The following is a 16,312-nucleotide window of genomic DNA, read 5'->3' on the forward strand; positions in this document are numbered from 1 at the left end:
GTTGGACTTTGCAGGAGATTGTTACTAGAGCTGGTCAGAAATTTTCTAATGGCAAGTTTTCCATAGGAAAATGCTAATTCATTGATAGCTATGATAACTTTGATGGGTTTTCCCATGGAACAGAAGAATAGTTTTAGAACTTGCATGCCAATCAGCACTAAAAGCCAGCTTGGTTTCTTAGCAGCTCACCTGACCAGGACTGCCTTGAAATCAGAATACAAACTTACCGCTGGTTGCTCTGCAGCAACAAAGATGGAACAAAGAGAGCTAGCTCAAAGCCAGGAGTTTCATATCTTTCAGGAGACCTGATAGAGAGTTATTTCATCATTATATTTTTCCAAATAGAATATTTTCATATTTGTTCTAAGACTTTTTTAAAAAAAAAATACACACAGGAAGAGTAAAATTGTCCTTCAAGGAGTCAGTGCACGATCACACACCGTCAGGAGTGGAATACTGTTTGTACCTTTTGTATGATGCTCTTGTTGCAGAAGGAGTTCTCTCAAAGAGTCAATATTGTCAAACTCCTGGGTGTTTTTCAGGAAATCTTCAACTTGGTCAATTTTAACAGCAAACTGAATTAAGAAAAGAAAGGATGGGAAGAAACATGGTATAATTTTCTTCTGCAGAACTCCATCATAATCTCTGTATTATAAGGAAAGTTCATGAGAATTTGTAAATTCTTGGAAAAATGCATTTTTAGTGACTGCTAGATACAGATGCTTTGTGGCCTCTATGCACCGTCTGGTTTTTTAAGGTTCTCATTGCTGAGGGAACCCAAATTTCAGTTGACATACTCTGTAATTAGTTTGTCACTTCTTGAATCGTATTTCCTACCTAGCCTTCAGACCCACTGAAAATAAATTCTTATGGAAAAATCTGTTATTTTCAAAGCTTTCAGTAAAAACATTTAACATGAATGAAGCATTTAACTATGTCTCCTTCCCAGAACTTCTTTCTAATGTTAAAATATTGGGGGAGGGGGCAGGGAGGGGGGGAACCACCACAAAACCAAAAAAACATTTAAGGGCTACATAAAATCTTCAAAAGCAATCTTTTTGAAGGCAGAAATGAGTAGCAAATTTAAATTAATGAATATTATGGTAAACAGTAATTAATTATAGTGGAGAAACAGCATCTCTGTAATGAATACTGAGGTTACTCCTTTACAGACCATTTTTCCATGGATTCCATATTTTAAATATGCTGTGTTTCAGGGAGATCTGGAGCAGATTCAGTAATCTACTGAAATTCTTAAAACTGAGCTAGGAATTCTTTGTTTGGCTTCCACCTTTGCAGATGCAATTCCAAGTATGAGTAGCTAAGAGAGAGTTGAGACACATATTCTGAATCTTAGCCAACTTTGTTAATTCTACTGCTTCATTTCAAGAATGAAGAAACCAGGGGAGTTCAAACTTGTTTTAAAGTGTAAGCAGAGATGCTGAAACCTATGGTGAAATTAAGGAAGATGAAAAGCCAGCACTCGTTTTGCTGTCTTTTCTGTTGTTCCACATTTTTCCCCCTCTTGATCGGCATGCTATATAAGAAAACCATTAAGTATCAACATTTGAGATTTCAACATTTGAGATGTGAGTTCCGATTTTCACTAAAGACTATTCTTGATATATGTTTGTGTTTTATCATAATAAAATAAAGATTTCCATAATCACAGGCTATCATTTAAAGAAAAGCCTTTCCATAAGAAGTTTCAGTGACTCCTATTTAAATCAATATTGCATTTCTTCTTCCCTTCTATAATATATTCTATAATGGGTGTGATTTGTGCTGTGCTCCAGCTGTTGCGTTTTGTTTTAATGATATAAGCCTGTTGCCGGGGGAATTCAGCTAGCCCCTTAAGGATTTATTCTGCAGTAGGTCAACCTTCGGTAGTACAGAATTTATTATAGTGATACTTATGCCAACTCTGTACTGATTTCTTTGTATAATACACATAGCCAGGACAAAATAATTAGTAGATTGTTGATCTTGGAGTTCTCAGGACATTAGCAGTAGAATGGTTGCTTCTGTAATGTATAGGTGGCACCGGGCTACTGTGGAAACAAAATTATCAGGGAGAATTATTAAACTCTTTTAAACTCTAGGGATGTCGGGAAAATTGAATCTGGGGCTACACACAGCGAGCATGGAATCCCTCTCCACTTTAGCTCCCTGTGTATCACTGAATTATAATGAAATACAGAGAAATGGATAAACAGGGAAAGACAACGCTGAAATCTTTCTCTAGGCTCACACAATGGTCCTTTTGTGCACATCTGCACATGGAAGTCTCAGGTAAAGGACTGGCGGGGTAGACTTAGTTTATTTTGCATAATTACAGTAGCTGTTTTGATATTTCAGTGTAAAACCTTAAGTGGACAATTTTCAGTAAGCATTAGTGAAGGCCTCTGAGAATTCAGATCTTTCAATGCCATATTTTGTATCATAAGGAATGAATTTTGCAAAATGTCCATAGCCACTGAATTACGTCTTTTAGGTTTTGGTCCAGTTCCATTTGTCACTGCCATTTTCCTGTCAAGCACAAATTTTAGAGATACCATGACTAAAATATTTCTTGAAGCCTACATTGTTTTTTGTTCAGTTTCATCCTGAACTATCCAAAAGGTGCAGAAGGAAGGGTGCATCTAGAACAATGACCATATATAACAGAGTAAAATTACAGTGGACAACAGACTACCCATAAGATGTGGGAGGTTTCAAATTAAGAGTCATTTGATTTAAATACAAACCTCCAGAGCATTTTCAAAGAACACTGAAGTAAGTTCCAGAAGCGCCTGTCGCTTCTCTAACATAATGACAAGGGCATCCCACGCATCCCCAAGGGTCTCTGCCATGGCATCATAAACCTGACTCTTTTCTTTGTTCTCCTCTGCAACCTTGTCTGCTTCATGCAGCAGATCCCATACCTGGTCTTCCAAAGCCTGGAAAAAAAAAATTAAAATCTGTAAACAGAATCCAAAACATTGTGCTGATACTGGTGTCAAGATACGTCTTCAGTGGGTCTGATAAACTACCCAAAAGTCTCCTACTCCTGCTTTATTTCCAGTTCCTAGTGATTGCAGTGTAGCTGTTCCTGCATGTTTCATAGCAAGCTTCTGAAATTCATCTGCACTTAAGAGGCAATATTTTTAGGAAATTTAAAACAAGTGTTAAGAGAATTTATCATTCTATCTCTAATATTTAGATTCAAATAGGTTTACATGTCCTTAAACACAGATCTTCCTGGAAGTGGTAGCAATGCAGATATTTTGGATCCTCTTTCATATGCCATATCATCACATTACCTAACATTACAAGATTTAAGAGCTTGTAAGGTTACTTACTCATAAGTTTCCAATGACTTAAACATAATCCAAACAAGAGTAGCTTGAACATATGCACGTATTCTCCAGAAAAACACCAAATTTATGCAATGTTTCAAGTTCAGCTGACTGCATTGATTAAGCTGGCCACCAAATAATAATACTCTATTGTCAAGAAAACCATTTTACTGTGTTTCATTCCATTTACTAATCTCACCATGAGAAAGATAACTGCTGGGCCATTTCCAGCTTATGTTAAAAACCTTCAGTGTGTCAGAAAAATGTATTAGCATTTGTTCTATACTCTTCCCCCCCTCCCCCATCTCAGATTTTATTATGAGCATGAATTAATAAAGTGCCAATTTCTGCTGTTATTACAGGTGCTATCACATGAATGCGTAATGTGAAAAGAAATCTCTGTTAGGCAAATTACAATCTATGATAACTCATTCTCCTGACACAGACTCTAATAAAGGTTAAAGAATTGTAAAATTTGAAATTCTCCTGACAGATCCAACTGAAAAGAGGAAAATGCAGAAAACTTTATTGTTCTAAACACAGAACCATAACTTCCAGTCCTCCCTAGACCTTGTATACTACACAAAGATGTCAGCTTGAATTGAAGAGGCTCATCAGTTCTCTGTAAAAGCAGTACTACAAGAACAGTATAATAAACTATGGAATTTTTATTCTTTCTTTGAAAAAATAGACTGAATTATTTTAACTTTACAGACAACAAACTATGAAGACAGCAGTAAAATTAACAAGCATAAGAGCAGCTCCAACAAACCCATCTTTTTCTGCAGTATATAGAAAAGTCGCTCAGCACATGAACGCATGATTATTGTTTGGTGACAAACCCATCAAAAAGAGCATCTGATCAAAAGCCAGTGTTCTAGAAAGCAATACACACTCTATTTTATTTTCTGAATACCAGGAATGGGATCTGCTGCTTTCTAATCTGTCTGTAAAACCAATTTTTTTTTGTTCTGTTGAATCCCCATTCTGATTGCCTCATAATATCACAGAATCACAGAATGGTAGGGCTTGGAAGGGACCTCTGGAGATCATCTTGTCCAACCCCCCTGCTTGAGCAGGGACACTTAGAGCAGGGGTCACAGGAATGCATCCGGGAGGGTTTTGAATGTCTGCAGGGAAAGAGACTCCACACCCTCCCAGGGCAGCCTGTGCCACTGCTCTGTCACCCTCACAATAAAGAAGTTTTTTCTCATGTTTAGGTGGAACTTCCTGTGTTCCAACTTGTGCCCATTGCCCCTTGTCCCTTGGCTGAAGAGAGTCCTGTCCCATCATCCTGACACCCACCCTCTATGTATTTATATGTATTGATAATATGCAAATAAAAGCTCAAATCCCCCAAACGCTACATATTCTGTATTTAAGTAGAAATCTAATTAACATTTATTTTAAATGATGCTTTGAATTTAAATTAGGTCATTTGCATGGAGTAGATACTGTCACTCTGATATAAACCAGTTGCTATCAATAGTTACATCTCCATTATACCTCAAGGAGACAAGGATTAGATCAGGAAAAACAGTTGGCCTTGGGAATCTAATCCAGAGTACTCCAGTCAAGTTTTATTCAAGAATATTTATCTAGCTGCCAAGGTAACTAAGGGTTGCTGCAGGTGTTCTAGTTTTGTATGCAGTAGTCAGAATCCTTATTATTAGAAATAAAAAGCAAAGTAGCATTGACTCATGATAAATTTTAAACCACAAAGATTATATGCTTGTAAAAGTAATAAAATTTAAAACCCAGCTTCATCAAAACAATGATAATGGTAAGTTAATGAACTGAGCTCATGAAAATTTTAAATGAAAATCCATCTTTCACTGTAATCTTTAACACAGTTCTTTCAACTCTTTCTTGGTTTTTCTTTTATTGGTTTGCATCATTATTTCTCAATTATTTTTATACTGTCAAAGCTATAAAATTATGTTGTCCATGTAATACTGGGTTTTCCTAAATATACGCACCATCTCCTCAGAGCCAAAGCCTTGGTTCTTTGTTCAACCTCAAAGAAAAGCTAAATTCCAAGTACTAACTGCCAAGAACTACCTGTGTTGGATGAATCCTGGTTAACAGACATGAAGGGAGTTTGTTTTGTTTCCTAGCACCTAGAAAAAAAGGTCTTGTGAAAGTCTTGTGGAATCTTTAAGGCCAAAGTGTAGAATAAAAGAAATATAATGACAGAAGATGAATGAATGAAATACACAAGGATGTGACTTCATCACCCTGTGATGGCAGGGTAGGATGAAGTTAATGTAGACATACTTCAGAGTGCTAACTGGATATAGCTGAAAATGCTTTACCAATATTTTTGATGTAAACTGGTTTTCAAAATTCTTTATGCCAAGTCTTTGCCTTCAGCAGATAAGTTTGACTTCATTTGAGAAAGTGAGTGCCATAAACTAAAAATTAAAAACATGGAAAATTCTGCTGTGATGACACCGTCCATTATGTTCATTTTCCTTTACTTGTTGGGTTTCCTAATCATGACACTTCTTTCAGATATCACAGCAGTTCAGCAAAAGGACACTATAACTTATTATTGGAGAAACAATCCTATAAGGAATATTGGCTTTTAGTAGAGAATGAAGTTATGAGACACCCAAAATAGATATTCCATAAAATGACACCAAAATTATAAAGTGTTCAGTCCAAATCATACTGCTAAAAATAAAAAGCTTACTTTAAGGTTCAGTGATGGATAGAAAACAAATCTGGAGATTTAATGTGAGCAGTCATTGTTTTCAGTTAAAAGTAATAAAAAGTCAGGGATTATTTTCCCTGATATTTATCAAGGAACTGGGAAATTAGCAAAACAGTAGTATATAGTATTCTTGCCTCTCTTGCAAAACAGATTACAGTTTACTGAAAATAATGAAGGTTTGGGGATCTTTTTCCACTGGTAATTACCTTCAGAAGTAACCTAGAGGCATGATGGCTGCATAACTGGGCACATCTTTGTCTACATTGTTCATTTATTTGACAACATTGCATTTTAAGTAAGGTCCTGAAATCTCCGATGGTGAATACAATACTAACAGGAAGAAGGAAATTACTTCATCTGGAAGGCCACTTTACCCATCTTTTTCAGGTCCCATCCTCTGGGCCTGAGAAGTTTTCCATTTTTCCCCTGTTTGTTAACTTCAGACAGACAGAATTTTCACAATAGAAACAGATCAAGAACATCAAAGGCAAGGCTGCATTACTAATGCAGTGACATTTCTATTGTGTTATATAATGCTAGTAAAATTGGTAGACTTGTGCTATTTCGCTCTCATCTAACTAATTATGCCACTAAATTTGTTTCTACGCTGTTGCACAAGGAATACTAATGAACAATTTCTGTAATTGAAGCCATTTGCCAATAGGTAAATGAGCACACATAACACTAATATGCTGCTGTTCCTGTTATCATTCATTACATTTCACAGGCAACATAAAGGCAGAATATGACATCTACATTCCTTCAAAACAGATCTAGGTATTGATTCTCAAGACCTATTTTGAAAACACAGCCAGACTGCTTGCATGATGATTTTAAACGGCTACCCTAGTAAAACCACAGTATAAAACAATTTTTTTGTTACCATGAAGACACAGTCAAGGATAATTTGACTAGCTTTTCAGACACATAAGACAGGAATTTATTATAATTTTCCATATCACTCTGCATTGTTGTCTGTCCAATTTCATCAAAATAATCAATATTTTCTAACTACATATGACAATGTAACATGAAATGCCTAGAGCTCTGCCTGTCTACAGGACACAGAAATGTTTCACTCTTTCCTAACAGCTTACCTTAGTCAGAGTGATAGCACTGAAGACCCAAATTCAACACTAACACTATTTTACATTTAGAAAAAGAATATTCTAGAAGAATCATGACTGGAAAATAAGAGATTAATTTTTAAAAAGCTATAAAAATGGAAAATAAATAAGGTTTATAGATTTCTTTTATTTTTTCAATAGCTTAACTACTGGTAAATGAAGGCATACGAAGAGACCATAAAGAGAAAACAAAATAACAAACAAAGGTTTCAATTGCAGACTGGGTCATTCTCCATTCTTGTCATTTATCACCCAACACCAGCTGCTATGTCTTAAGTTTGTTTTCAAATAGACCTAAAATTCAGGACTATTACAACAAATTACCTCAATGTGGCTTTCTAAGACTTTGAATTTGAGTCACTCGTACAATCTTTTAGTAAGAAGTACAAGTTCATGTCAGAGTCCAAGTACTAAATATCAGCTTGCTTTTCTGTGGTGTTAAAATTTTCATCATTTGGATTGTTCTAAAATTTGGTGAGAAGTCTGGAAACTGGTGAGGATACTTGCTTCTCTGGGCAGCTACCTACCCACAACAGGCAAGGGATAAACCAAATCCACAGTTTTAACAATTGATATCATGGGTCAGACTCTTGTCCCCTCACTTTCCAGCGACTTCAAGAGGCTTACAGAGAGCTGGGGTCCCTGAAAACCCCCAATTTATTTCCAACCTGCAAAGTGTGGCTCTAGCGAAGAGGGAAACCATCAGATTGTTTCTTGAAGCAGTTATTTACTAGGTGAGGAAAGAAACATAAAGCAGGGTGGAGTGTACAGACCACTCAGCCTCAGAGATAGCTATTACTGAAAAAGCCATTTGTCCTCTGTTTCTTTGCCCCCCCTGCATTTTGTTCAAGGTCAGTTCAGCAGATGTTGCCGCCCAGGGTTGAGATAACCCAAAGACAGCTTTTTGCTTCCCAAACTACTTCCCTCTTTGCTATGTGTGCTGTGCTCCATCACAGATTCTGACCCCCCCAAAAGGTTCTAAAGAATGTGAAGAGTCAAGTAATTTTTTTTTAACTACTAAGTTAAAATTATTTCATGTTATAACACACAGTCTACCCTCTTATTTATATGTAGGCATTTTTATTTGCCGTCTATAGACTAAAAAGTTGCTTTCAAACATGCTGATATATTTGTATAGCTCTGCTGCTACAGAATTATCCCCTTTCAACATTATCTATAAAATATTACGTAGCTAAGGTTGGCTTTGAGGGGGAAAAAAAAAAAGATACTTTCTACTGCACGGAGCATACCAAGGCATGAACTATCCACAATATTTCTCAATCTTGGTAAATCTTATGTACAGCTACAAAAAGTTCCACTAAAGTATCAGCATCTGATCTTCACATTTCATTTCAGTGTAATCTTCAACAGAAAAGCTACTGAATTTATGGATTTTAGACTCATCAAGCCATTTCATGTAGCAATAATAAAAGACAAAACCCAAAAACATCTTATAGCCTGATCAAGCCTGAAAAGTCAAGTCAAACTTTCTCCATAGTCAAATATTCCAGAACTGCTTAGAGTACAGGAAAATTTTGTCAGGGGTATGTAGAAAGTGGCATTTCTTTGTGCATCATAAACATCTGTTCACTTTTACTCCTGGCTGTACATAATCCCAGCTGCAAAAAGGAAAGAGGAAAAAGGAGCCAAACAGGAAGAACCTGGGTCAGAAGAAGTTATGCATTTTTGAGCCAGCAGCACCTGGAGCAGATGCAAGAGCTTCCCTTCCAATTGTCTCACTACAAAACCAGATCAAAGTAACGAGTTAACCATATGTTGAATACCACTTCTCATAAAGATTTACTACAGATTGTCTTCAAACCTTTTTTTTTTAAAGTCAAATAGATCACCAAGATCTCATTACATTGTATTAAACTGAAATTAATATCTCTTCACTTGGAAAGCTTACTCCTAATGAATAATTTATTTTAAAAATTCAGGTGGAAGGGCTGTGAGATATTTGACAAAACTGTACCACAGCAATTCATAAACTGAAACTCATGGCGCTGTGCAAGAATCATACTTTTATAGTGCAGGAACTGTATTTACTGCAACATTAATAATAAGCCCTAACAGTAAATTTACTGTAACTGTAGCCATCTCTAGTTTAATCAAGCCCTCTCCTTTTTCTTAATCTTGTCTCCTGTCCTTGCCAATTTGAGCGTGCTTATCCACAGCGCTGCCAGTTTGCAGCAGTATTGTTTCAGAGAAAATGGTGCAGCAATGGGTAAGTCTACACCATGGTATCTGTTTTGAGAGCAGCTGGTGAAGACATGACTGAGGTAAAATTTAAGTCACTCATTCAGCGGACTGCAGTGCTAGTAGCCTCGAGCTCAGTGCTAGCGCGGTGTTTACTTCTCAAGGTGTTTTTACTGCTTTCACTGAGGTGGTATCTTCTCTAAAAGCTGGAGCCAAGCATTTCCGCCATCTGCACTGTAAACCCTTTAGTGCAGTGCAGCTTAAAAAAAGATCTGAAAACAATCCCAGCGCAAATTACCACTTCTTGCCACAGGATGCTTGGAACTTAACTAAGCATTATAGGGCTTTGAGCACAAGAAATGCACCAGCTGCAAATGAACAAACCCTGTTCTTGATAGGCATAAAATGACCCCTAGAAATGTTTCTAAAGGTATACAAGTACAAGTTTGGCAGTTTTAGTGGAAGCATCAGGTAATTGTGGTTCATACTACTGCTGCTACACTGCTAACTATGCCTGAGACAGTTGATTTAAAGTTAGTTCACAGGTGTCTACACAAGGTGTAAGCATAAGATAAACCTTCTGTCAGAACTCAGAATATAGCATTCAAAACGGAAACAACATAGCTTTATAATAACCCAATTACTACATTACTGATTTGCAGCAAAGTATCCAGAAGTTTTTCATTACTGCACACAGTACTGTTTAACTTCTGAAGAAGTCAATTGCTCCCCTACCTTATTGGTTCTTGAACAGTTTCATGGTCCCACCTTCACTTATATACTAAATCCAGTTAGAGTTTTGGCATTGTCTTGAGCTTACAAAGCTGATCACATGCTTATATACAAGAATATCTAAAGTTACTGGCATAGTTAAAGTGTAATTGTAGCATATATAGCTAGAATTATTAATATACTTATTTGACCTAATCCTGCTCTACAAGTGTAATTGGCTTTCCTTATTTATGCTTTCGGTGCAATGTGAAGTTTAATTCATAAATTTTAATTTCTAAAATTCAAGTTAGCTAAGAAAAACCCGAAAATATAGTTCAGGAAAGAGAGTTATACTGCAGTTATTACCAAATCCATGCTCATTCCACAGCTGATTAGATGTTTTTCAGACAGTATATGTTATTCAAAGCAGAGGGAAAAAAATGAAAACCAAAACCTGCTTTCTTGGCGCTGGAGCCAAAGAACTGCCTTTTTTTAACCCTTGTACAATATGTTTAAGAAATACTTAAAACCTGTCAAAGCAACTAAAGCTGTGGGGGGAAAATATAAATAGATAATCAATGCGTTTTTAAGGTATATTTCGGTTACTCCGCAATTTCATGTAATCATTATGGGTTTTGGTTTCCTTTTTGTTATATCAAAAACCTGTCTTTCAGTAAAACTACTAATGTTCAATTAACTCATATTTTTATGTAGAGTTTAACTTAAAACAGCTCTTTAAAAATATCTAGCAGTTTTCTCCCAAACCAATAGAGTTTTCCTGTACAATAAGAGAGGTGTGCACCGAGCAGCATTTTACCCTTCCAGGACAATGAAAACGTATTGACCATTTCTGCTTTTCTTCAGTTGGCAAAACTTCCCACTTAAATAGCTTCAAAAAAAACCAAGTGCTGGACAAATGGGCAGAATAAATCACTGCCTTGCATTGGCAAGTCAGAAACAGTGCTAAAACAACAATGGCAGAGTTATTTGGGTAGCTTACGCAAGGCTGCTCCTGGGCATCTGTTTTACAGGTATAAACTGCTTGTAGTAGACTCTGTTTCCTAACAAATGCTTGGAGTCATTTATTACGAGGATAGTCAGTGAATCTCTCAGACTAAGAAACCATTACTGGGTGCTGTATCTTCAAGTATTTTCAATTCAACATTGCTTACGCTAGCTAATTGAACTGATGAATAAAAATTACCTTTTTTTTTAAAGCTTCCCATCATAGTTATTGCAACCAATCATAGAAATCTCTGACTTGGAATTTGGTCATTATTTAGCTGAAAAATCACCGTTTGCAGGTAAAGCTCCATGGTCTTTATAGGCTTTTTTCAGACTTACACGTAGTATTTTTATTTTTCAGAACATGGCCAAATAACAATGCTTACTAGCATATGCAAATCCACTCTCCTACCTCTACATCCTAATATTTGACAAAGCTATTTGCACTCTGAAGCATAAGCTTTGATCCTTCGGGTGCAAGGAAATCAATGCTGCTTTAGCTCTTTTGGTCTCCCCTCTGACTTCCAAAGAGGCTAGAGCAGGCTCATACATTTAACCAGAGCTTTGAGATCTGCTTCATTTCTTAAGTTTATCAATTTTATCAAAATTTTACTGAAAATGTACTCAAGTTGGTTCAAGGAAACACAAAATTCATTTGTCTGATGACATTTAGACAACAACCAGCACTTAAAACAAAACCAAAATGAAACAAACCATAGCCCAGAAACCCCCAGAAACCCCCAGCAGTAGGTAGAAAGAATTATTTATGCTGCCCTTTGACAGGCTTTTTTTAAAGGAGAAAGGACTAAAGGTAACTTTTAACTGTGCCTGGGCTTTAGAATACCAATGTTGGTAGACTCTGCTGAGGAAATTCAGAAGATTCCCACATGCCCTGGGAAAGGTGATGTCCTACAGACCTCTCCCATCATACTATGGAAGACCCAGGATCTGAACTTCCTTCATCAGGGTCAGCTATGGCGCTAAACTGAATTTGGTCCTCAGCGTTTTTTCACACTCAGGTAACAGCAATTAAATCACTTCTACACTCATGATGGATGTTTGACTCATCGGAAAAAACAACATACTGAGAAGCTAGTTCATTAAACAAGTAAAGGGAGATTTTGTAAAATATTTTTACCTTTGAGTATCTGTACACTTACTACTAAAATACCACATCTCCAAGATAAGATACTGACATCCTTTGTTTAATAAAATTGACTAACAGAGAAGCAATTAATTGATAGCCTCTGTTCAGAAGTTAAGGTATACAGAGAGGTGTCATTTCCTATGCAGCATGAAAGACTTGTATTTTCTTCCAGAGAATTGAGTGCAGTAACAAGTATTTCATCTTATCTTGTCAGTGAATTGCATGGCATGAAAGGGCAGAGAATGGCTTGGGCAAGCAGCTGTCAAACACAATCAATACGTCTAAAAAATAAATGCTACTTCTAAAACAGACATTTTAATAGTACTGGATAAAAAGTTGAAGTAAAGCGCTAAGAGAAGCCATTATTATGTATCTTCCTTCATGAAGCATAAAATGGTTACATGCACAACTACTCTATAAAAATAGTGGCATTCATTAATTATCCAGCATGAGATTTTCTTAACGTTCTGGGCCAGCTCTGTAACGAATAAAACATAACAGGAATTAAATGAGTATGTGACACTGCTAGTCTCTTTACTAATTCAAAATCTTAATATTAATCTATGAAAAGAATTGTCACGACCCAATACTGACATATTAAAAAGAAGTAAAATATTTTCAGAACTTCACACACAGATTGCTTGCCAGCAATAAGTTAATTTCCCCCAAATTATCATACCACTTTCACAGCTGTCCTGAATACACTGTGCAAAAACAGGTGGCGTTTGAGGAAGCTCCATTTGGAATTTCTTGACAAAGTCTGACTTTTTAAAGAGCTGAGCGCTTTATATTTTGAAATAAAACTAGGCATGCATTTATCCTGACATTACATCAGCTTCAACATAGTAAATAGACATTTCAAATGTTAAATATTTTTTAACTACTCAGGGTGGACACTGTAAAACTGGCATATGGCCCAGAAGTAGATTTCCTTCTTTTAGAAGACTTTTTTTGAACAGATTGTTAATTAACATTTGTACCTGACCAGTATGCTACATTTTCCAGTAATTGATTAGCTGTGAGGCAGATAATCCCTAAAACAGAGAAAACTGCAATAACTCTTGAAAACTACCAGTCATGCTTCATGCAATTATTCTTTTTAATTACTGTGTGATGAATTCAAACCCAACCAAAGAATATTTGAAAGGTAAAGCAAACTAAACTGCCATATTTAACAAAAGGCAAGAGCAGTGTGCATGAAGTTACAAAAAAGAATTAGAAATTTGTTCATGTGTAATAACATTTTAGTTTTTGTAACTGATTCATGGAAATTTTGAAATACAGACTTAATATTATCTTTAATCTCTACTGAAAAACTTTCACACATTTAAAACAGCTGTGTATTTTTTTTTAAATAACAGCTCCTGTAATACTACAAAAACTTAATATAGTATCAAAACAGCTGTCATTTTGTCTGTTACTCCAGCAACAGAACACAGCTGCATTTTGAGAAGACAGACTAGTAAAAAAGAGAAATATTTTGCAGGAAACTATACCTCATTGAGGAAGAGTTCAAATACATAAGATGGTCTTCAGAGTCCTGTTATGGTTTTATTGCCATGAGTTTGAAATTATGCTTTCCACAACTGCCAAAGACATTAGTTACTGTGTACTTCTCAAATATTTATCCTCCACTATTTCAGTTTCTATATACTACATATGGGAATATTTAATTTTTAAATGAAGTAGTCTAATATTACTGGTTTTATATTTTTCACCTGTGAAATATAAACAACTGTCAACACAGAATGATAGAATAATTTAGGTTGGTAGGGACTTTACAGGTCATCTGTCCAACCCCTTGCTCAAGTTACTCAAGGACTTATCCCATTAAGTCTTGAACACCTCCAACAACGGAAATTCCAGAACTTCTCTGGGCAACCACTTCATAACCAAACTCTTTTTCCTAATATCTAAATGGAATTTTCTTTTTTCCAACTCGTGTCTCTTGTCCTAGAGGAAAACTTAGTAAGAAGAAAAAAAGTGTATTTCTATTGTAAAAAATGATGACTTATGGGAAGCAAACTCTTTCACAAAAACCTGAATTTTTATGAAGGGCTGTTTTTTAATTGAATTAACTTAATAGAGCTTTCCAGTAAAGACTTAACTTTATTTCAATAATTTTTGGAATCGGATCCTTCAGTTTTCTGTTTTGGCACGATTTCTCAAATAAAAAGATGTATTTATTGTAAGCAGAAACAAATTTGGAACGAAAAGTCTGGTTTTGTGTTTGTTTTATTTTTCCAATTTGAATGGAAAACTAGAGTATGTGGTGCTGTTATTTCTCAAATTAACTACTATGTGATATGAACATGTCCAGAGTACTTTTCACTTCATATGTTATTCATATGCCATTTCTTTCTTTTTATGAACTTTCACTCCTTGTGAACACACAAAAAAAAATGAGACTGGTACATTTCTCTTTGGGCTCTGAGGAACTGGCACAAAGTTTGACAGTATAAGGAATGCCTAACACATAGTCAAAGAGGGGTTTGTGCAAATATGCAACTTCTGTTGGTCTCAGTAAAACCATGTCAGAAAAGCACTGTTTTAAAAACTACAGGCCAATTTCAATTTCTATGTGAGATGCTGGTTTTCCTTTCCACTTCCGCACCACTGTATTCACTATATCAAAAAAGAACATTGGTAGCTTAAAAAGAACAACATTCTGGTTAAGATTTACTGAGAGGAAACTAACAGAAATGGAGTCCCACGACTGCAGCATGCGTGCTATCTGGTAGCGCAGCAGTTGTAAGCCACACAACTCTTCCCCCACTCATTTTCAGGGCACATTTGGGTATGGTATTGTAGCAAAGACAGAATGTGAATAGCTGAAGGTCTAGAAACATCTTTTTATGTAAGCTGTGATGGATGGTATAGCTTTTGTATTCATTCGTTCGCAGCCCATTAGTTGGGTACTTTATGTTTGGTTAAAAGAGCATGAAAAGAGAGGGCAAAATTGTCTTTTGCCTTTCCTGATTGTTGTACACTGAGCATCCCTCCCTCTCTGGAGGGAAACAAACTTTGGCCTTCTAGCATACGCATATAAGTACATTCTTACCATGTATTCAGAAAGCTTCTGGAGCGCAAAGAAAAGCAGACAGAGGAAGATACCTCACCATCAGGGAGCCTGAAGCATTGTCAGAGACTGGCAAACTCCTAAGGAGAATAAGGACTAGAGACAGATAGGACTTAAACTTCCTAGGGGCCTAGAAAGGATTGCATACAGTACGTTGCAACCCAATAATCCATATGGAGCTGCTAACATAAGGACAACACTAAGGGAAAAGATGAGATTTATGAGGACAGGGTTCAGAGAAAGGCTGACTTACAAGTGCAATAATGTTACAATAAAACATGACTCTATAGAACCCTTCTGGTGGTGTTGGTATGCTTGCTTGAAGGAAAAATTCAGAGTCATGATATTTTAGCATTAGTTCATGGAATCCTAATGCAGACTGCAATGCTTAAAATTATGGTTCTTTTTCATTATAAGATTCTGATGCTTGTGAATTTGCCAGAGAAGAATGAAAATCCATGCAATAGGATCTGTGCCATACTGGATTTTTCTGGAAAGTTTCAACACAACATAAAAATTGATCATTTCTAAAAATAAGAGGAAGGAAGAATACATCATTACGAGGTACAAATTTTTCTGAAGAGCTCTAGCACACACAGCAGCTCTGCAGCAAGGGGCTTCAGAAGCTGGAATGCCCTGTGGACTGAGGAGGCATGGAATTAAAATTGTCCCTTCTTCAATTTTGAGTGCTTGTGTGTGCAGTCTTGGTAACTTTTACCACAATAAGAAATGTAGCCATGATTAAGAATATGTAATTTAGTGTACTGTTTACATATCTGTTCAGTTACTGCAGTACTAAGGAACACTGGAGCAACTGAATTTTGATAGAAAGCTACTAAAATATACTCTCGGCCTAGCCAAAATGAGCAATGCAAAAATAGCATACCACAAAATTATAATTAGCATATCATAGAACTGAAACAAGAGTATTAAATGAAAATATATAAATTAAAAATAGGTCAAATCCTACACCTTCACTCTTCATTTTCA

The 16,312-nt window shown here is 36.1% G+C and overlaps 1 protein-coding gene across 1 annotated transcript in view; it reads right to left on the reverse strand.

Annotated features, from left to right (window-relative positions):
• CCDC141 (coiled-coil domain containing 141) overlaps positions 1-16,312 on the reverse strand; it is a 107,306-nt gene that overhangs the window by 75,320 nt on the left and 15,674 nt on the right. Inside the window, exons 5-6 of the mRNA XM_075093604.1 lie at positions 2,748-2,939; positions 467-575 (exon numbers count right to left, since the gene is read on the reverse strand). Coding sequence (XP_074949705.1) covers positions 467-575; positions 2,748-2,939 — 301 coding nt within the window. The remainder of the gene's footprint in view (positions 1-466; positions 576-2,747; positions 2,940-16,312) is intronic.

This window comes from Phalacrocorax aristotelis, chromosome 5 (genome assembly GCF_949628215.1).
Source record: "Phalacrocorax aristotelis chromosome 5, bGulAri2.1, whole genome shotgun sequence".
Lineage (NCBI taxonomy): Eukaryota > Metazoa > Chordata > Aves > Suliformes > Phalacrocoracidae > Phalacrocorax > Phalacrocorax aristotelis.